Here is a 22,346-nt window from a genome sequence, read left to right on the forward strand (position 1 = left end):
TCTTGGTGTTTTATATCCCCTCCCTCTATTATTCCCAGGTATTTGTATCCAGTCTCATCTATGTGTTTGATGTTGCCCCCATCTGGTAGCTTTATCCCTTCAGTCCTTGTTACTTTGCCCTTTTGTATGTTGACTAAGGCGCATTTTTCTATTCCAAACTCCATCCTGGTGTCCCCAGATACAATCCTTACAGTCTGGATTAGGGTATCTATTTCCTTGATGCTCTTACCATATAGCTTGATGTCGTCCATGAACATCAGATGGTTATGGTTAATTCTGTTATCTCTTTTCTTGAGTTGGTACCCAGCATCCATCTTCTGCAGTACTTTTGTTATGGGAATCATGGCTACTACGAAGAGTAGTGGGGACAGTGAGTCGCCCTGGAAGATCCCTCTCCTGATATTAACCTCTGCTAGTCTTATTCCAGAGCTTGTAAGTATTGTATTCCAGTTGCGCATTGTATTTTTGAGGAAGCTGATGGTGTTTTCCTCTGCCCCATATATTTTCAGGCATTCTATTAGCCATGTGTGTGGTATCATGTCGAAGGCTTTCTTATAGTCTATCCATGCCATGCTTAGGTTGGTTTTCCTTCTCCTACTGTTCTTCATTACCATTTTGTCTATCAGGAGCTGGTCTTTTGTGCCCCTACACTTCCTTCTGCAGCCTTTCTGTTGGTGGGGGATGGTGTTTGTATCCTCTAGGTAGTTGTATAGCCTTTCACTGATGATACCTGTTAGTAACTTCCACATTATTGGTAGGCAGGTGATAGGCCTGTAGTTACTGGCTATATTTCCCTTACTCTTGTCTTTCTGGACTAAGGATATTCTTCCTGTGGTCATCCATTTGGGCGCATGGTGATTTTAGATACAATGCTGGAGTTGTTCTGCTATTCGTGGGTGTAGGGCCTTGAAGTTTTTGAGCCAGTATCCATGGACTTCATCGGGACCTGGGGCTTTCCAGTTGGGCATTTTCTTTAGTTGGTGTTTGACTGTGTCTGTCGTGATGTCAGTGAATCTTTGTTTTATTCTCCCTGTTTCTTCTGCCTTGACTTCCTGGAGCCATGTTGCATGTTTGTTGTGTGATACCGGATTGCTCCATATGTTTTCCCGGAGTCTCTTACTTGGTTCGGTTTCAGGAATTTCTTGGTGGTTGTCTTCACCTCTTAGTTGGCTGTATAGTCTTTTCTGGTTGGTTCCGAATAGTTTGTTCTGTTGGTATCCCTTATTCCTGTTTATGTATCGTTGGATCTTATGTGCTTTGGCCTTAAGCCTCTGTTTTACATCCTCTATTGTGTTGTTTAGTCCCCTCTCGTGTACTTTGTATTTCTCGTTCAGTTCTTCCCTTGTTTTCTTGCTTCTTAGCCTTTTTTCTGCCATCTCTTTCAGTTTACTCAAGTCAGATCTCATCACCATGATTTGCTTTTCCAGGCACCTATTCCAAGGTGGTTGCTGTTTTGTTGCTGTTGGTTGTTGTGCTGGTGGTGTTGGTGTTCGTGTCCACATCAGTTCTGCTACTAATCTTGCTCCTGCATATGTCAAGTTATTTGTTTCTGTGATATGGTGGTGTGTATTATGCCCATTATTTCATTGACCTCACTTGTTTTCTCCCTTAATTTCTTGGTGTTGTAGGCTTTCATGGAGGGGATCTTTGTTCTCTCTGTGTCTGGGTTCATCCATTGCCTGATCTTTTCTACCCATTCCGTCCTGTCTGTTACTTCGTCGGTGTTTCTTCGTGTGTCGTTGTTTGATACCTCATCATCCCTGTCGTCTTCTGTGGCATCGTCTCTCAGTTCGTCTTCTTGTAATTCGTTGTCGTGTGACATTTCCCTTTCCATTTCTTCTCTTTCTGTTGGGGAGAGCCAGTTCTTTTTCTTTATGTTCCTTACTTGGTCTGCCAGCCTCTGCTCTGTTTGGGGGGTGTGTTATTCCTCTCATTCCAGATGTTGACCAACCTTCTATATCCTCTCTCCGTCGGGTTTGCTTCTGATGTAGCATCTCCATATTTCCTTATTTTCTTCTCTTGTCCATTTCTTCCTTTTTGCCTCTGTAGCTCCAATCTCAGGCTGTTGATTATTGTCGTTGTGGTGATCAGTTGCTGGATGACGACCTCCAAGTACCTGACCGTCTTCCCCTTCAATTGGGCTGAATACCTGGCTGCCGGACGAAGCTCCCCTGTTGTCAGAGGTTCCATTTACGTCGTTGTCGTTAATCCTTCATTTCTTTCCATCATTGCTGAGTTTTTGCTATTATTATTATAATCATTATTATTATTATTATTATTATTATTATTATTATTATTATTATTATCATTCAGAAGATGAAACCCATTCATATGGAACAAGCCCACCAAAGGGTCCACTGACTTGAAATTCAAGCTTCCAAAGAATATGGAAATACAAAAAGAAGAGATCTCACTTATTGGAAAAGAAAATGAAATTAATAAATACGCAAACAAAAATGTATTAAACTGCAAGGAGAATAGTACAAGGGCAGTAATGCATTGTATCTTCGCTTGAACTTCTGCGGTTCCGACTGCACTTCCTCTGGGAGGATGTTGAACACAGTCCAAAGGTGTGAGGAATAAAGGACCTCTGGATCTGGAACTGAAAACTTCCACGGCGAGACAAAACATTTACTGCATATTGGTGCTTCTGCTGTTCACTATAATTGTGCTTCTCTTTTTCAGCTGCAGTGATGACCTGAAGAGAGTTGTTAGGCCTACCCCACGAGGAGAACCTTATCCAGTCGTCCAGTCCCCAGGTGAATCGAAAAGTCTTCAGTCTGACTGCGGCCAATCTTTCAAATGCAACTGTGCATCTTGCAGTCACTGTCGGACTGGGGATAGTAGCCAAACAAAGTTCACTACTTTCGAAGTCCTCCCAGGGGCGTCTGCGAGAGCGAAACCGCCCTTCTACTACTCTGACCTTTCGCAGTTTCTCGAGTGAGTAACCTTTTCTCTCATTCATTTGAAGAAGGGACCATTGTGTTATATGACGTCACACAACAGTGCACGCTCGTCATAGTCATAGATGATACAGTTTGTCTTGTTGAACAAGACAGGACATCAAAGAACTTTATTGTCATGTTTCCGGTGAAAAGAAAGTCCCTTTTATTTTTATTGTCAATTGAGACTTGAGAGCTGACCTGTGCTGCTCGGAACTTGAAAGCTGTAACTGCTGTTTTGTAAACGGCTGAAGGATAGTTAGAGAGATATAGAGCTCTGAGCTGCACTGTCTGCTACTTGAGAGATATCCAATTGTTAATCTGTCAGTTAACCTTTAGATGAATTGGTGCCTAGCTCTTGTGTATTTCCCAATTGCCTTTCTGCGTCAAAAGCATGAAAGTTGACGCAAAATAACTGATAATTGGGATTCGCCTTATCCTCGTTTTTTAACTGTTCGGTTTCCAGGTACAGTATCTACTGGAAAATAATACTTTTGTCAATTTGAGCACTAAAGCACAGCATGAAACATTCTGCATGGGCTCTGAAGCATGTAAGAGATGCTTTGTACTCAGAAGAGAGATCTGACCACAGCAGTTATTAACAGGTGACGCTTGTGCATTCATTTAGAGATTTATCAGAACTTCCATTCTACAAAATTTGACGAGACAGAATAGGTAAGAAATGAAGCAAATTACCAAAGATGTTGACATATGGTTCAACTCCCATTGTGCATCGGGTCTGCTGTAGCCTACTCAGGCTTCCTAAGTTCACTCAACAGTTCTACGTATGACTCTTAGTAAATTACGTTATTGTTTTATCTACGCTGTATCTGTAGAGAGGGCAAAAGACCTTGGCCTATATTACTAGGCCTATACCTCAAGCCTGCTCTCTATGATAATGAAATTTTCTTTTCATGTCGTGTGGTGAAAACATATCAATGCCTTTCCAGTTATGCGGAGAACCCAAGAGTCAAGTGCCCCGAGATGAGGTACATGGGAGGACACAGAAGAGACTCTGGCGATAATGACGGGGAGAAGGCTGTCTGCTTCGCCCCCTCCTACAACATCACGCCCGGCAGCTGCCTCGTATATTCCTTCGGAATCTCCACAGATTGGAGCTTCGATGATGCAATGGCTGGGTATGGTTGCCAGGTCAGGATTCCTTCACAATTATTTTGCTTGAAAAAAAGCGTCTCTCACCTTTGTTATCAAAGATTACAGATCAGTGCAATAACTGGGGACCTCCTTGCAACACTTCTGAGAATCAGCCGTCGTAAGAATTCTCCTTGATATAATTACCATGTGAAAGAAGGCTCTGTTAGTTAAACTTCCTACTCATCACTCATGCCTTTATTCTGCTTTGCAAAACCCTTTCATGTTCTTTTGATCGACTCGCATTTTAGTTTCTCATAGCTTTATTTTCATCTTCACTTCTTTTTTGTGGAGGGTGGGGGTAGCTCATTTTCATCTTCATCTTTTTTTTTTTTTGTGGGGGGTGGGGGTAGCTCATCCCCAAATCCTTCATGTCAAATGCACTGTAGACACCAAGACCATTTGCAGGGTTCAGGTTTGGTAAGTGGATAAAAAAAGGGCTCCTAGAGTGCAGCTATGCTTGGATTTTTCCTAAACAACTACCAGAACCCTATTTTAAAGAGCAATAATCATGACGAGTACTACAATGAAATGTGAAAATATTATTTGAGTCACTTAGACATTAACCACTGTTAGCTAAAATATGACTGCTGTTCAATGGAGTACGTCAAAATGAAAATCAATCATTTTGTAATTGCCCCTTTATCATATATTTAATAATGTCAAATTCAAACCCATTTGTATTTTCCTCGGCTGAAAACCTATGCTTTCATAGATGGGTGGAGTACTCGGCACAAGTGTGATGAGGCTGTCTGCTGACTTAGATTAAAAACAAATGCCCAATGGGTAGGCTTATGAGTCACCTGTGACCCGAGCCGGGATAGAGCTCCATTTTGCGAATCAGCCTTTTTGTTGTTTGTAGCTCTCTACTCTCTCGGCTAATGCGAAGCAGAGGAGGAATACAATCTTCAAAGTCAGGTCCCATCTGATGCTTTCTTGAGAGGTTCAAGTAGAAACTTCCCCAGGAAGGAAAGGACTTTGGAAACATATGTCTCGGGAGACCCTAACTCCTTTTGGGGGCATCTCTCTTCTTAATTAATGTTTGATGGCAGACAATTCCAAGGCATTCAGAAGGTCTGTCTCCATTGGCCTGAAGACGTGAGCCAAGGCAGCTTCCTAACCTTTCACTGTGATGATGGAAAGTCTTCTGCAGTTACACTACTCGTGGTCTTCAGTGTTTTGTAGTCCCTCTCATGCTATCATTTATCCTGGTCCACTCTGGCAGAAGAGGGCCGTTGGATGATGGATCTCGCGATTACCTTGGCAGACCGCTCTGAAAAGCCTCTCTCTCGCATGAGTTGCCAGATAAGCTCCTTCATCCACGTTCCATGACATCTGCCCGCACATTTACAGAACTCATGCTTATCCTCCTTATAGCTATTGGAAACTTTTACACAGATGGGAGCAACAAATGATGCAAGTGGGGTTAACAAGCTAGCTCATACAAGGGAGGTCGCCTGTTGCACAAAGAAAAAGCATAGAAAATGCTTCTCTTCTGCACTAAAAACCAATTTACACTGCACAACGCTAAAGCACAGGGCTACTTGGAGAGGAAACGACACTATTGGGGGCAAGATGCTGCAGCTAGTGAAGAAATGGCGCGAAAACGTTGGGAGATCAGTGACAACCGCACACCAAGACTACTGAGAACAACATGGACGAGCTAACCCATCTCAAGTCACAGGTGATTCATACCCTACCTCCTGTTAGGCATTTATTTTGAATCCAAGTCAGTGAACAGCTGCAGCAAGCTTTGCGCTGGGTACCTACTCCAGCCATCTATGAAAGCTTAGGATTGTATTTGTTCACCATTTACGTTCACCTACACATCTGGTTTGAATGACTCTTCTGATTTTGCTCAATGGCTGACTGATCTCAGTACCCATCATCATTCTACATATTCAGGTATATTCCTTCGACCCAACCATAAAGCTTCCGGACCACAACAGATCAGATGGCGTTCGTTTCTTTAACATTGGGATAGGAGTCGACAACCAAACTCTGATTGCTGGTGCAGAGGAAAGGCAGTTCATGAGTCTCGGTAGCATAATGGACATGCTGGGGCACACAAATAAGGTAATACTGGGGAAAGGCATACTACCATGGCCATTTGCAGGGCACATGGTACTAATCTGAGGGGTGAGCATTTAGTATTTGGGGTGACCATTTTTGTTTAGGGTAATTCCTACTGTCGCATTCCTGTAAACATTTCATGTGGCCGTGTTGCATCAGTTCCAAAGTGTATTTGTGTATATTCATATTTTATGTGCATGTTTGTCGAGATTCTCTTGTGTATTGACCATTGATTTTATATTTATGGTCTTGGTATATACATATTTTATGGTAAATAAGCACTTGCTTACTAACTTTGTCTCTTTTATGATTTTTTTTTAAGTACTACTATGATATCCAACTTCATGGAAGCTTGTCTTTCAAGTCAGTATCCATTTTGTACTTACAGCTTATGAATATGACAATAAAAAGTAATGTACTGTTTAGCTTGGCTTTGCAACCTTGATGATCACTCGTTTATACTGTATTAGGTCCCTTGCCTGATAGGGCGGTTCCAGGCGTGGAGCCATAGCTAGTAAATAGCAATGTAGCAGCTGTCCTTTTCATCCCAAGCTCTTTCTTTGTACTGTGTAACTCAGATTGTTCTCTTCTTTCAGACCATCGATTATGTTAAACTTGACATTGAAAGTGGGGAAATAAGTGTATTCCAAGCCTTGATGGATAATCCTCAGAGATTATTGCAGATAAAACAGGTAGTTCTAATGTTTGCATTCTGCCGCCTCTTTGGACATGGCATGAAAAATATGTTGGGCTTTTCTTGGTACACTATTCCATGACTGTGTATACCCATTTATGCTGCACATATCATATACTGTATGCATATTTTCAGTAAGCATGTAGCCTTTTTTTTAAATTATTATTTAAAACATTTTTGATCTGTTATATTTTTAGAATTCCTTTCCTCCTTGTTTCAAAAAGTCCATGATGTTGAAACTCATTTCTGCTTCCAATCCTGGAAGGATTTTCTACTTATGTCAGTAAAGTTCTTAAGTAGAGTTTCCACTGTTTTCAAACCTCAAGAGTTGATTAACTTTCTTTTCATTGCATTATTAGTCAATCCAAAACCATTTTACTATCTATCCAGTGCAGGTTTAAAAAATGTTTCTAATGAGACCCAGTTTAATTTCCTTCTCTTTCAGCTAGGAATTGAGATACATCCCATGAAGACCTACCACGAACTCTTCTACAACTTATTTGTCTCACTTGAATACCTGGGTTTCACCACCTTCGATGCTCACCTGGTCTCTGTCAAAGGACTTTTGTACAAACATCCGGAGTTTCCGGGTCGTAATTTCTCTACCTGTTACGAGATGGCATGGGCCCAGGTGGAGAATGTTTATTGGTGAAGATGCTCTGTTGCACCAAATCTACGGAATAAATCACGTTAATGCCGTTACCAAACAGTGTTGCTGTTTTTGCAACAAAACTGCATTCAGAAATTCAACAATTATGATTACTAAATACATGCTATCACAATTTCTTTAGTTTTCACTGAATAAAAGTGCTATAGTAACCTCCAAAACTAATGTCTCAATATAAACTTGTATAAAACAGCAACTTTTTGTAAATACTGTACTAGAAATGTTGAAATATACAGGATCCTTGTTCAGCAGGGCATTTAGGAAAATGAAGTTACAAATCAAGTTTAGTTAAAGCTACAGAAAACCTTTAGGATGGCTGACGGTGCAGGAGAATTTGGCTTTCTTGTAGGGTATAATGTAAAGGAAAATTCAACAGAAAAAAAAAAAAAAACTGGTATACTGCTTAAGGAAGCAGTAGAGCCCTTTCCCAAGGTTGAAGGCTTCACGACTGAAGTTACATGAGGTTCAATCCATAAGTTGGGCACAGAGCATTTGCAACTTTGCTGACAAAGCAGGAAAAGAAAAACCTTTGGTGTTAAGCAAATTAATATATTGACAAAATCTGAAAATATAAAACTATATACCAGTAGCTCAATTTGCCACGATAAAAAAAGCATAAAAATTCTAGTATTAACTGTGACCAGGCAACAATAGGAAGCACTGCTTTCTCTCGGGAAATTACAACAGAATTTTTTAAAATTACAGTAAACGCAGTACTGTATAAGTTGCATTTTAACATTGAACACACAACCATTGAGAACAATATATTTGGAATATAAATCTATCTTTATTGACACCATAAAGATAAAATTATAAGGTTTTCAAACAATACATGACCGTTTCGCTGACAAAAATATCAAACTTGACAAAAGCAAGTTTTCTATTTTCTATAATGAATATGACCATCTTTGTGAGAGTAACAATATACTGTTATATAGTTTACAACAATTCTGGGATTAAGAAAACTATCACTATACTGTACCCAATGCGTGATCATCTTAAATTGTAATTAGGCAAAACCAGGTTGAGTTGCTGGTCCCATGTTACCTCATTGTTTTTACTGTACAATGTTCTACTTCATTTGCAAGTACAGGGAATTCCTTATCGACTCCTATTACAAAAGAGACAAAGATATTTGTGCACCAAAACATGAAAGACAAAAAAAACCTCCTAAAAGTACCAGAGTACCCATTGGAAAGGCCTTGTTGAGTCTGCGTTAAAATTACCTGGGGTCAGACTACAAAGCCTTTAACAGATGAAGGAAAACCTAATTCTGGAAAGGAAATCTGTCTGACATATATAGCTACACTGCAACAAGTTGGCAAGATTTGTATTTCAGTTGTTCTGATTTGACAACTTTTTGATAGGCTTTTAAAAATATTTGATTTTCACACACTTCATTGCACAAGTACAAATGTGTCTTCATGACTTAAAAAATGTATATGAACATTCATATAGTATATATTTATGTATATCTATATAGTACATTTTATACCCATCAAAAATCCTGACTATCGTCAAATTATGATGTTAAACAGTCCAATCTAGAAATATTAAACTGTAACTTCATGTAACTTAGATGATAAAATGTGGTAATTTGCAGGATTTTAGCTGTGTATTTTGTGAACTGTTAGTGACCACACATTTTGGGGCATGTCTGCTCCTCTCCATACAATGAAAGACATACAGTGGAATTTGGCAGCACACCTGAGGTGCTCCTGCCAGTCACTTTAGAACAGGGCCAAGTATATGGATGGAAGCGGTATTGCTGCATTCTTCCAGTTTCAGGGCTCTGGGGGGGGTGGGGGATTGCAGTAAGATACTCCATAATCTGAAATTACTGAAGGTCATATGGATATCCACTCAAAAATAGAAAAATGCCGATTAGGTACTGTTAAACTTTACTACATCTGCTTATGGCTTAAATCTTTGATACTTAGAACACTATAATGTAACCTCTTGGCATATAAGATGTACTATGGACATATGTATGTGAATTTATACTTAATATAAACTGATTCACTCTTTCCATACAAAGGACAAGATATTGCATAAATATTTTCCCAGTAAAAGAACTAAAAGTAAGCTATTTGATGGCATATAAGTCCACATCACAAAAAATATCACTGTACTATTTGGGGAGAATTATCTGGTAAGCTAAAACATTTACCCAGCTGTTAACTACTAATGTCTGTTCGATATCTCTACCTAGTTAAAATCATCATCATAATTTTTTTGTTACTACACATGAATAAGTACGGTTTACTTGAAAAAAGAATTACCGATTCTCTAAATTTAGGCAAGTATCTTGAAAAAGAAAAATTGCTACATTTTATAAGTAATTTTTTTTTGAGCTGGTATGGTTTAGCTAACTTGCATGAAAATACAGAATGTTACTTGTCAAATCTCTTCCTGTAATGGACACATTTGTAAAATAATATACGATTATTCATTTACACCTAAAATTTTTAGAACTATCCTTTGTCACTCAAACTTGTATAAATGTGTCACTCAATTTGCACTCAGCTATTGCACTCAGAGCCTATGTGGTATAATTTTAAAGCTTTACATCAATAAGATGACCCTCCGTGAATATTCAGAGCTGTTTTTCTTTTGATAACAACGTTCTTGGACCTATATTTGAATATTTAGAAATAAAAACACCATTTAGATAAATAAAAAATAGTCTCAGTCTTCATACTATGCTTTAAAACTTACACTTTTCCACAAATCAAAAAGTATGTAACTGAAGATAAATGTATTTACACTGCATGTTTGTTATTGCTAAGTACACTGAGGCCTCAGGTTTTACAAAATTCTACCCAAGGATATTTTGTACCTATCATTGGCATTAATATGGTACAGTTAAATTACTAAAACATACTATATTCTGTAATCATGTTTTTGATATACTATGCCATAATCTGTCTTGGAGTATTAACAAATGACTAACAGGCCAATGCTACATTCCACACTTTTACTTGTGCAGCCTATGAACAATACCTAAAGGGCAGTACACAGTATCGGTTTAAGAACAAATTACAATTTGGCATTAATTGTTGGGAAACTGTTGCTTATTTTGGGGGAATTCTTACTGTGACATCTTACCTGGTGAAACCATGTATAAACTTAAGCAGTGCATACTACAGTGTTACATAAGTACAGTGACTCCTCTACATACATGAGTGGTAAATTCCAGAGCCCCTTATGAAAGCTCAAATTTTATTTAAGCTGAGAAAACTCTTAGGAACCCCATGTAATGATGTAAAACTTTCATTATGACTTATACGTTGGCATATCAATACAGATAAGATTATCTATTTAAGCACTACTATGCTGAATAGTAAAGGTAATAGGTAATAATTAGTTTGACCAACTAATTGCACATCCAACCTTTTCATCTACTAGTACTTATGTAACAGTATTATTACTGTTATATGTAAATGTGTTTTTTGTACCCTTTAGTACTAAATAACTTGATTGTGTAAGTTTGAATCATATTCCTTAGTACTCCAAAGTTAGACTATGCTATATTTTGCATCTTAACAGGGGCTGTATTTTGCATATCACAGTTTGTTTATAATGTTGAAGTTTTAACATATAAAATACAATATTGGACCACAATATAAAACATAAAAGCACTTGAAAATGAATAAAAAAAGAAATTAACAAATGACCACACATCAAAACAAAACATTCTGACTCTCCAGTCCGTCAAAGCAATAGTTAAAATAAAAAATTTACTGCAACAATATAATTTATGATAGGGTATATCAAAGGCGCACTTCAAAATCAGTACCAAATAAGAAATAGGACTGTAACGACAATCTACAAACATGCAAGATCCCTGTCATTTTTACTATAAAAACATTCCACTAACTGTATAGTACTGGTGTCTGTTTCTCCTAGTTCTTTCAAACCCTTGTCAAATTAATATGAATAAAAACACACAAGCTCTTTACTGAGAACTCAACGGTGACAAGCACTGTGTGCTGTTTCTTATTTATGATGGTTCATGTCAATTAATGTATCTCTGTTAAGTTTCATATATATATTGACTGACTTTCATTAATGTTTATATTTTTTGAGGGGGCTTATCCCCGAAGCCACTGCCATCTCTGAGTTTACATATGTTGACCCCTGAGCCCTACGTACCTAGACAAGCCTCTGTATAAAAAATATATATGTAATGCCATTTTCACTGGGTATTTGGTCCATGTCAGTACTTCTGTATACCTTATATGCTCAGATACACTGAAAACTCTTCCTAAATATTTCCTCTTGAATGAACAAGAGGGAGAACTTATATGCCATTAAATATTTTCTATGTCAAAACTGTATGTAGGGAATTTGTACTGTTATGATGTATACATGCATATTTATGTAAGTATCTGTATTATCCAATTTCTTATAAACACAAAAATTATACGAATACTTTATATTAAAATGATGAAACATAACATTAAGTTCTTTCATATATAAAATATTAACAAATATAAAAACTCAACTTTCATGTAACACAAAATTCATAGACTTCTGATATAAAACAAAAAAAATTATTGCAAAACAAATACTACAGCACATACAATAAACCTGTTAATCATGCAGGCCACAAACTTTAATAAAAAAAAGCCTAAAAATGAAAATACTAGAAAAATAAAAACATTTTTTAAGCATAGTACGTATGCAAAAACTGTTTCTGTCTACTTCCTGGTTTTTGCGAGTATATCCGGTACAAGAAAACCTTGGTGGTAGCAGTCCATCACATGCTTATTCTCAAGAATATATATATATTAATGTATATATAACATTGTCTTGTTAATTCAGGTAATAGCCTCAACTACTTAAACTGTCCTGACAATCAGGGTACTGTAAAAAATCTTCAGGATGCTCAGCATCGTGAAAAGTACATTCTTATGAAAAAACATCATTTCTGTGGCCTAATGATACTTTGTCTTCCTATCTTACATTTAAGTAAAATAGGTTTGCTTTCAACTACCTATATACAAGCTAAGAAAAAAATAAGAGTATAAAAATAAGAATATTGTGCTCCAAGCAGTGCCTACCATGATTCAATGCTAACATGATTATTGGTGAACTCGTCTTTTTTTTTTCATTTTTACTAACTTTACTGCAGCTATGTACAAACAGAAAAAAAGATCTATCTATTTCTGGTAATTAAAATGACTTTGAGTAAATGAAAGTAACAATCTAAACTGATTCTTAGTACTAGATTTGTATCAAATGTCATAAGTACAGCTTTTAAATATAAAATTGAGTGATAAAGGGGGAAATATAAGGTCTGCTGGTATAATGGGTACAATAACTGCAGAATCTCTGGCTCCTTTTTCAGCGCAGTTTACAACTCTTAATTACTGTCCACATAACCAACGAAGATGGCTGCACAATGGTTAATTTTGTTACTCTGAACGCATTCACATATACAGAAATATGTGACCAAAGTAAGTACACATACAAGTTGAGTAAAATGCATTACAATACATCAGCCTGCAACTCACGTGTTCCAGATCACCCTCAAGGTTTGGCTGACAGCTGATTCAGAAGTTCAATCTCACTCTTTAGATTATTCAGACTATCAGAAGTTGAGGGAGCAGCCATCTCAGGCTGTGTATCCGTGGGAATGTTCTGCAAGTATGGGACATGAACACTCATGCTTACTCCACTTTTACTGTTTAACTTATTCATTTGTGGAGGATGATCAATGAGATTTAGGTTAGAGGAGAGATTCTCTGAGAGATGCGCATCTACCATCGATGCGTTAAAGTCATTTTCACTGGGCAGCAACGAGCGCAGTTCTGCCGAGTTGATGTTATTGATGTCTAACTCAATATTGCTCTGATCAATGTATTTCTTGGAGTCCAAATCCAGTAACTGTGATATTGGGGGACCCTGCGGCGAGCTGCTGACAGACTGTGGGTGAACATATCCTTCCAGACCCACAGCATCAAGGCCTGTGAAACAATTACATATTGATCAAGATATGAAACAGAACACATAATACTGTTTATGTACATACAGTTTGCCACACTTCTTATAAGAAGAAAAAGTAAAGGACCTATGACGTCTGCAATAGTTCATTGACGTGAAGTGTAAAAAATAAAAAACACTATTTTCAAAACTCTTGAAATATAATATAGATACAGAATGATACCTCAGATATGATGTTATCATTAATAGTATATTAATACATATTCAGTGATCATTAACATATATACTGTATACAATAACACTGCAACTGACTGGATGACTAAGCTGTTCATGTCTTTTTGGTAATGCTCAATCTTCTGTAACCCTCAGAACTGATTATGTGAAATCTGGCCACATTTTGCAGCAATAATAACTTTCGTTTCTTCTGTACGACGCCAAAACTACAAAAGCTTCATTTATATACTTGAAGAATTCTCTTCAGACAACTGACTGAGTGTGGCTTTACATGTGAATTCTATGTACATGTAGTCCCCGGTTATCGGCGATCCAATTTTATGGCACTCGACCAATTTATGGCGCCATAACAGGCCGAGTTCCGGTTATCGGCGCCATAACATACCTAACTCAGAAACCCCGCCTGTATACCACAATCTATCCATGAAGCGTTTCCACTGTTAACCAGTTTAACAAGACCAAAAATACATGCTTACCCTCCTCATGAAAGCCCATATTGCTTGTTTTGTTACTCATATACATATGCACTTTCATTATTGAGAAGAATGATTTAAGTCACACTAAAGTAAGAGAACCATACTAAGGGGAAGGACTAATAAGGTTACACCCAAGTGACTGGTAGGAAACTGATGACAAAAAGGCTATAAATGTATGCTGTCAAGTTATTTACAAGGACTCATCTCCATGGCTAATAAAATCGGTGACCAGTACAGAACTGATTACAAAAATGTTAAAAATATGTATGTATACTCAAGCTCTGAATATGAATTAATTTTTCTTTTTTTTGGCTGGTAAGTTTACAATTCTTCAAAACTGCCATTTTTTTCCTGATGGACAACATTCAAACAGCAAACAATATCTTTCAAAATTTCTTTGTCTTCCTTTTGAGATTCTGAAGTTATCCACTTACAATACTAATTGGCAAGATTTGGCATATTTTGACGTTTTTGTTAGTTATCATTTTTAACATACTAAAAGTACAGGTATCCAGCTTTACAACATTAAAAATAAATTCTTTGGCGCAAATGAAGAAAACATTGCTATGTTCATTATCAGTCAAGAGTGGGCTTTGCCAGAGACAAATTTTATGACCTTACCAAAATGTCAAAGGGTTAGCAAGCTAGGTTGAATATAGGGAGCTAAAGGAAAACACTATAAAATCATCTATATCAAAGTATTTACACTAAAAGCTGATTAGCACTATCATGAAATACATTAATTCACAAAAAGTAGAATAAAATAATGTTTATTTACAAAAAGATTTTGGAATCCTAACTCTATAAAAATCATGTGATTCTAGTTAGACTATATCTTTTCATACATAAATTGTATATAAAACTAGAAGTGGAAACTACTCAACACTGTAAACAAAAAGCATAACCACTGTTTGTCTTCAAAGAGTTATTTTTATCATCTCACCAGGGTCTGCACATGACAGACTAACCAATGTTAAAGAATTCACTCATAGTTAGTCTTGGCCAGAACAGGTGTTGAACCACGGTATAGCAGGGTTGCTTGCTTGAGTTAACTTTCCCCATCAATTTCTATTCTTTGTATCTTCCTTCTTCTCTCATTCCCACCTCACATATACCCCTCCTCACCACATCCATCCATCATATCCAATGACTCTCCACACTTCTCCTCCCCATCACTGGCATGGTATTAGTTCTCTTGATTGGTTCTGCCGCCTCTCTTCTTATTACATGACCATAGCATCTCGGGTGAGCTTCCCTAGCCTTCTCCTTTGCATCACATATACCACACATTCTTCTTATATCTTGACTCTCCCTCCTTTACAGTATATACATAGTGATATTCCAGCAATCCATCTCACCATCCTCATCTTGGTTCTATCCAACAGTCCTTCCCCTTTCCTCGTTAAGTGCCCAAGTTTCTGCCCCCATAGAATACTACGGGCCTGACATTTGTCTTATAAATCATCATTTTGAACATTAATGGCATTTTCTTAACTAAAACAACTCCAGTTACTTCTCTTCATTTTTGCCCCGTTTCTTTCACTCTGTCTCACTGCTTTCTCAATACCTCCTTCCTCTGTTTTTATTGATTCCAAGTACATAGTTGAACTCATTGTTCTGCTTCAGCACTACCATCTTCCACTTGCTTGAATGTTTACTTCTTTCTTCATGTCCTTCTCTACTACTAATCATTAGCTCTGTCTTTCCAATGTTCACTTTCAATCCTTTCCTTTCTAGGGCTTCTTTCCATGCTAAAAAACTTTCTTACAGTTCTTCTTCTGTGTCTGCTATAATGATTACATCATCAGCAAACATCAGTTCCCACACTCTTTGTTGTCCCTTAATTCTGATGTCAAATGTCTCTATAACGATGAGGAACAAGATTGGACTCAAGAGCTGGCCCCTGATGGAGGTCAACCTCCACAGGGAATGCCTCAGTCTCCCACTATTTTGTCTGTACAGTGGTTCTTGGCCTTCATACATCACCGTCACTAACCTTACCAACTTTTCTAGTACTATTCTCTTTCTCAAATACTGATAGACTACTCTTGTTGGTACCCTGTCATATGCCTTTTCAAGATCCACAAAACACATGTAAAACTTTCCTGTTTCCTTCTAGATATTTCTCTTGGACTTGCTACTGTAAGAATAGCATCCCCTGTGCTCTTTCCTTTCATAAACCCAAACTGCTGCTCTCTCAACCTTCCTTCTATTATTCTTTCTAGTAACTTGAACACATACTCCAAAAGCTTTATTCCTCTGAAGTTCCAACAGTTTAGCAGGTCTCCTTTTTGTTTATACATTTCAATCATCCAACTACTATTCCAGTCCTCTGGCATTTCCTCTACATCCCAGATCTTTTCCAGTAGTGTGCGCACCCACTCTGCCTAGATTTCCTAATGCCTTAATAATTTCTATTGTTACTCTCTGACTTTCCTGAAGCTTTATTTATTTTACCTTTCTTTATAGCATTCTCGACTTCAATTTCCCTGATGTTTGCTATTGGTCTTTCTACTGGAGGAACATTTTCTAGTTGAAACAGTGGTAGAATATAAATGGACTCAAAGTAGGAGGGCTTTTTCCCTCGACCCTTTTCACACAGATGTGGCAACAGTGACTGAATTCAGTGTTTGCCATTACCACAGTAAACCCCTGGATTTGCGGGGGATGTGTACCACAACCAGCCCCCCTGGAATAGCTAAAATCTGTGAATATTTAAAACCCCCTCTAAAAGTAATTATACCTGAGTATTTTAATGGTTTTATCACAAAAAGTATATTTAGTCATGAAAAGTATATGAAAATACAGTAATTAGTGCATATTTCTCAGTAAAAAATACTGTGAATAGGCAAAATTTCTGCAAATATCGTGTAGTATGTTCCATAGAAAAGTCTGCAAAGTGCATGTCTGTGAATCTGGGGGATTTACTGCACAGGCAGTCCCCGGTTATCGCCATAAATTGCCGAAACTTGGCAATTTATGGGGCTTAGTTGATAACCGGTTAATGGTGCCTCTATTAAATATGTTGTGGCACCTTAACTTTATTAAGGGCACATTATGGCGCCAATAATCGAAACTCAGCCCGTCATGGTGCTACAAATCGCCAGTCTAGTGCTATAAAACCGGACTGCCATCAATCAGTCCACCAATAACCAGGGAATGCCTGTCTTAAGTCTCTAACAATGTAAACAAACAACTAGGTGGCTCCTTATCCTACGGAAAAATTATTATGCTCAGTCATGTCATTCATAGCTGCCTTCCCAAATGTCCTTTTTTACAGGACTGCTAACCGTTGGGGGCAGATAGGTTATGCTGCATCCTGTCCTGACTTATTTAAGTCACCCTAGAGCCACAGGTATAGAACATGCTTGAGTTTTCTCCACATCCCACTTCCTTAATCAATTCTGAATGGGAATCCTGAATAGAAGAGTAGCAATCACTCCTGTGACTTTACTGTAGCCTGGCTTTTCATCTGGCTCATTGGGATACCTTAATCAGGGGCCAGGCCATTGAAATCATCTGTCAATTTCTTTGATATGATCCTTTGAGGATGAACAGTGGCTATGGCAAATGAGAAATCTTGTTTTTGATAGCTGCTGTGAGAACAGAACAGAATATAGTATGTAGGACTGATGGTGTAACAGGACAATCTTGCAGTTGCACAATGAATCAATTGTTAGGAGAGGGTGGAAAGTGGAATGGAGAAAGAGACTATGAACAGAAGTACAGTAACAGGAATGAAAAGGATGTTGCAACAAACCTAAAGTTATGCCTACATTTCACTGCATGAGATACACTAAAAGCACTAACCCCCTATGGGGTAAGCTGCCATGAGTCCTCCTACTTGCTTTTCTTGACAAAAAAAAAAAAAAAAAAAACATGGGAATTTGTGGTGGGTGTTTGGCAAGTAGTGACCCAATGTACGCAGGAGAAAAGGCCCTACTGCCTTGAGTTCATTTATACTCTATCACTGTGTCAAAAGGTACTCCTATTCTGGCCAAGAATAATTATGAGAGAATTCTTTGATACTGGTTGGTCTGTCTTAAGGAGACCTTGGGGGAATCCTAAGGATAAATCCTTTGAGGACGGACAAAGGCTACCAAATAGGTTTTCCTATGTTATAACCTGTTTTATAATTAATCAAGCAATAATTTATAAGCAACAATACAGTAATTTGAAAGCTGTATTACAATAAATAATTGTAAACAAGTTCTTATTCATTATAATACTGTATTGCAAAAAAAGAAAAAGGTGGGTTTTGCAGGATAAAATAGCCAAGCCAAATTCATCATTTATGCAAATGATGCAAGCATACATCTCATTACAGCCTTTTTAAAATAACTCACAAAAATTCAAAGCACGATTCAAATTACAGGCAGTCCCCAGGTTATGATGGGCTCGGCTTATGAAGTTCCGAGCTTACAAAGCTCTTCAAACATATTCATAGAAAATTATTTCCAAGGTTACAATGCATGTTCTGGGGTTACAACGCTGACGATTCTGATTTGATGGAAGAAATATGGCTCCAAAACAGCAGAATAGTAAAAAATTTGGAGTTTCTGTTTTATAAAAATCTGAATAAAAAGGTAGATTACATCATTTAAGGCATCCAAAGGATTAAAAGGTTTTCTTATGAATTTCAATGATATTTCAGGTTACATTAATTTTCGACTTATGACGCAATGTAGGAACGGAACCCCCATTGTAAACTGGGGACTGCCTTACTACTTGTAATAATATTGCAATCACAAAAAAAATATCAGCAAAAATATGGAAGTTACTTTCATTATTATCCTTCAGTTATGCTAATTCTATAAAAATGAGTGGCTTTAAAATGGTCATAAAATTCATGACGGTAATATTCGTGAAGAAAGCGGGGAAAAACGTCAATGTCAAGGGTCTCTTAATGCTGAGTGAACCTGTCAGACTATGGTAGCAAACCATCAATTTCATTTCCAATAAGGTCTATGAGATGAGAAAGGAGGGAATATTGGAATATGAGCCTCACACCAGACACTTCACCCACTTCCTTAATTATCATTCTCTGAATTATTAGACACACCACCCTACTTACGAACATTCAAATTACAAACGAACAAGATAACAAATTAAAATTGTGTTCAGTGCGCTCCCCTTGCCACCTGTAGGTTTAGATTTTGATTTGCAAGCCTATTCTGTACATACAATATTGTATGTACAATGTGTTATGTTTTAGGATGAAAAAACCTAAAGTATTGTATTATATATCATACAGTACTTGAATAGGCATGAAGAGTGGAGTTACCAACTTAAAAACATTTCAGTATACAAACGGTTATCTGGAACATAACTCGTTTGTAAGTAGGGTGATGTCTGTGTAACAAACAGTTCAACTTGACCGCTGAGTTAAGATTATCTTTCACGAGGCTAGTCCCAAAGGTTTGCTCTCAATAAATAAACCATACGTATCTTTTTTAATAAATAATATTCTGGTAAAATTTTAATGGCAGGATAAACTGGTAATACATAGTATTGAAGACTAACAATTTCTTTAAGTTTTTCCCCTAAACTTGAGAATTTGCTGCTTGTGGAAAAATGAACAATTACAGGCAGTCCCCAGTTATCAGCAGAGGTTCCATTCCGGTGTGAGTGTGACAATAACTGAAAATCGGCGATAACAGTCCCAATCCCTGGTTATCTGCGCCACTGATAAATGGGGATCAGCGCTGATAATCAAGTTATCGTCGCTAGACAAGCTCCGATAACCGGGGAATGCTACAAAACCAGATAAAATACCCGTTATCAGATTAACTATTCAACAAAGCAAAACGTTTACACAAAATGATAGGTTTTAAGAGAGTTTAAGTATCAAAGACCATAAGAGGAAAACAATATGCTTGATCTTATCAAGGCAATTACAGTGGACATCCCGTATTCGCTTTCTCAGCATTTGCGGACTCAAGCATTCGCGGATTTCTCTACGGACCATATCTACCCGTTATTTGCAGGAAATTTGCATATTCGTTGTATTTTTCTACAAGAAATATCTACAAATTCCAGTTTTTTTTTATCAATTTCATCATGAAATGCACTTTTTGCAATAAAACTATTTAAAAAAACCAGGTATAAACATTTCTAGTTGGTTTTTCTTGAATTTTAACTAATAAAATAGGCAGTTTTAAGCATTTTTATAAGGGGTTCAACTATTTGCCCGGTGGGTTTCTGGTACGCATACAGTACCTCTCAGGGCCCTCACTCTCACTGTTCACACACATGGGAATATGCATGAACAAAGAAAGCAAGTGCCCTGAGAGGTATAAGCATTCCACCATCAGCGCCTTCATCAGGAGGGCCCTCTCACACTGCTCCTCCTGGAATGACACGCAGGAGTTGGAGCGCGGCGCCCATGTCCTCGTCGACAACAGGCACACCAATCGTCTGTTGATGAATCGATAAGGAAGAATATGGAAGTCTGGTACTACCAGGAACCCTGCCCCGACGTTGCAGAGCCCATCAAGCTTTTCTACAAGGGGCACTTCCACCGGAGGTACAAGGAGGACGAACAAGCCCTCAAAAAACTTATCGAGGAAAACATCAGCCCCAGCGACCCAGACAAAAATATTAAGCTAGTAATATACAGGCAGTCCCCGAGTTACGACAGTGTCGGCTTACGACGTTCCGAGGTTACGACGCTTGTCAATAGACGTTATTTCCAGGGTTACGACGCCTACAACGCTCATCTGGGAGATGAAATATGACACCAAAAATGCAAAATAATCAATATTTGAAGGTTTTTTTGATGAAAAATGCCATAAGAATGCAGTTTAAATAGTTTTCAATGCACCCAAAGCATTAAAAGTAAGGTTTTCTTAGGATTTTTGACGATGTTCCGACTTATGACGATTTTCGGCTTACGACGCATCTCAAGAACGGAACCCCTGTCGTAACCCGGGGACTGCCTGTACTATAAAACGAAGAAGATGAGCAGCCTGGTGATTCAAGACAACCCTTCAGCCCCCCTGCAGGAACCCTTGAAGACTAGTGTGGTCTACCGATAAACATGCCCGGTCCGAGGATGCCTTGGCAAATATGTCAGTATGACCTCCATGCGCTTCTCCAAGCGAATCTTCTGCCACGCCTAAGAAGGAGCCATGTTTAACCACGCCAGTACTATTCACATCAAACGAAAAAAGATAAATTATGTTATCCCTAATATCGAGATAATAGACCAGACAACAGATCCCCAATGTCTACACCTCCTAGAAGCCCTCCATATAGGAAAGAAGAAACCAAATTTAAACATCACACAGAAAACGTTTCTCCTTCCCATCGCTGCCCAGAGAGCTGCAAACAACCCCCCCAAAACCGTGCCAGATAATCAGGAGCCCCCACAGGATGATAGGACTCCTGCTACAGACAGAATTCCTGACGTCCATCCCCAGGCACACTACGATGGTGCTTGCACAACAGAATCTCCGCAACCATCAACGCGAGATCCAAGACTTCGCCAAAGACTGGCCCGACCAATGAGAGTTCCACCCTAGGTCTGAGCCCATTATAAATACCGCCATGCAGACTCTCTTGCTACAGTCCTTCAACCGACTCTTCAAGAAGATGACCTGCGAGGAGGTCGAAACGTCACGATACCAGCTATACCAGCATCAACACCAGCTCTAAATCAAAGATAACCCTGGCTCGGAATTGAACTACCCCTACAGAATAATGCCGGCACTGATGACGACACCTCCTTGACCTGGACCTGAGATCCTGTTTTAATAAAATAAAAGATCACCTTCAGCATTTTTATAATTTGTAGGAATTGGCCAGTTACTCTGAAACATCGCTGAGCCTGAGAAGCGAATTGTAAGGAAGATAAAAAAAGAAGCGAATTGTAAGGAAGATAAAAAAAACAATATATAAAACCAACTCACTTACAATCAAACTGCCCAATGGGCGGAATGTACAAACTAAACAATGGTTATCATATTCTTGAATCACTAATTATAGAACACCTGGTGTGAAACAATTTCCATCCTTTGAATTATTTCAGGACTGAAAATATTGCTAAGAATGTTATTTAGCAGAGCATGGCTGAGGCAAGAGAGTGGGAGATGGGAGACAATAGGGTCTAATTAGTGCTGCTTATTTCTTACCCTTGTTCTTTGTAAAAGCTGCATAGA

General features: G+C 38.1%; 2 protein-coding genes across 6 annotated transcripts in view; one reads left to right on the forward strand and one right to left on the reverse strand.

The window, feature by feature from the left end:
- The first annotated feature begins 3,898 nt into the window (after window positions 1-3,898).
- LOC135207711 (probable methyltransferase-like protein 24) lies at window positions 3,899-7,628 on the forward strand. 2 transcript variants are annotated; one of them, XM_064239546.1, is made up of 4 exons: window positions 3,899-4,094; window positions 6,000-6,170; window positions 6,764-6,859; window positions 7,307-7,628. In XM_064239546.1, the coding sequence occupies exons 1-4, from the start codon at window positions 3,927-3,929 to the stop codon at window positions 7,511-7,513; spliced, it is 642 nt and encodes a 213-aa protein (XP_064095616.1). In that variant the 5' UTR covers window positions 3,899-3,926; the 3' UTR covers window positions 7,514-7,628. The 2 variants fall into 2 exon arrangements, with proteins under 2 accessions (XP_064095616.1, XP_064095617.1); XM_064239547.1 differs by lacking the exons at window positions 3,899-4,094; window positions 6,000-6,170 and adding an exon at window positions 5,343-5,778.
- A 435-nt stretch (window positions 7,629-8,063) lies between these two features.
- LOC135208028 (proto-oncogene c-Rel-like) overlaps window positions 8,064-22,346 on the reverse strand; it is a 68,296-nt gene continuing 54,013 nt past the window's right edge. For 3 of the 4 annotated variants that reach the window (XM_064240141.1, XM_064240143.1, XM_064240140.1), the window contains exon 13: window positions 8,064-13,500. In XM_064240141.1, the coding sequence (XP_064096211.1) occupies window positions 13,064-13,500 (437 nt within the window). In that variant the 3' untranslated portion in view covers window positions 8,064-13,063. The remainder of the gene's footprint in view (window positions 13,501-22,346) is intronic. The other variant, XR_010313103.1, reaches the window with a different exon arrangement.

Source organism: Macrobrachium nipponense, chromosome 34 (assembly GCF_015104395.2).
Source record: "Macrobrachium nipponense isolate FS-2020 chromosome 34, ASM1510439v2, whole genome shotgun sequence".
In the NCBI taxonomy this organism is placed as follows: domain Eukaryota; kingdom Metazoa; phylum Arthropoda; class Malacostraca; order Decapoda; family Palaemonidae; genus Macrobrachium; species Macrobrachium nipponense.

Excerpts from the sequence above, each read along its gene's own strand:
- LOC135207711 (XM_064239546.1), top strand. The coding sequence starts at position 3,927 with ATGAGGTACATGGGAGGACACAGAAGAGACTCTGGCGATAATGACGGG. Across the intron at positions 4,095-5,999 it reads TGGCTGGGTATGGTTGCCAG|GTATATTCCTTCGACCCAAC; the intron begins GTCAGGATTCCT and ends CTACATATTCAG. Across the intron at positions 6,171-6,763 it reads TGCTGGGGCACACAAATAAG|ACCATCGATTATGTTAAACT; the intron begins GTAATACTGGGG and ends CTCTTCTTTCAG.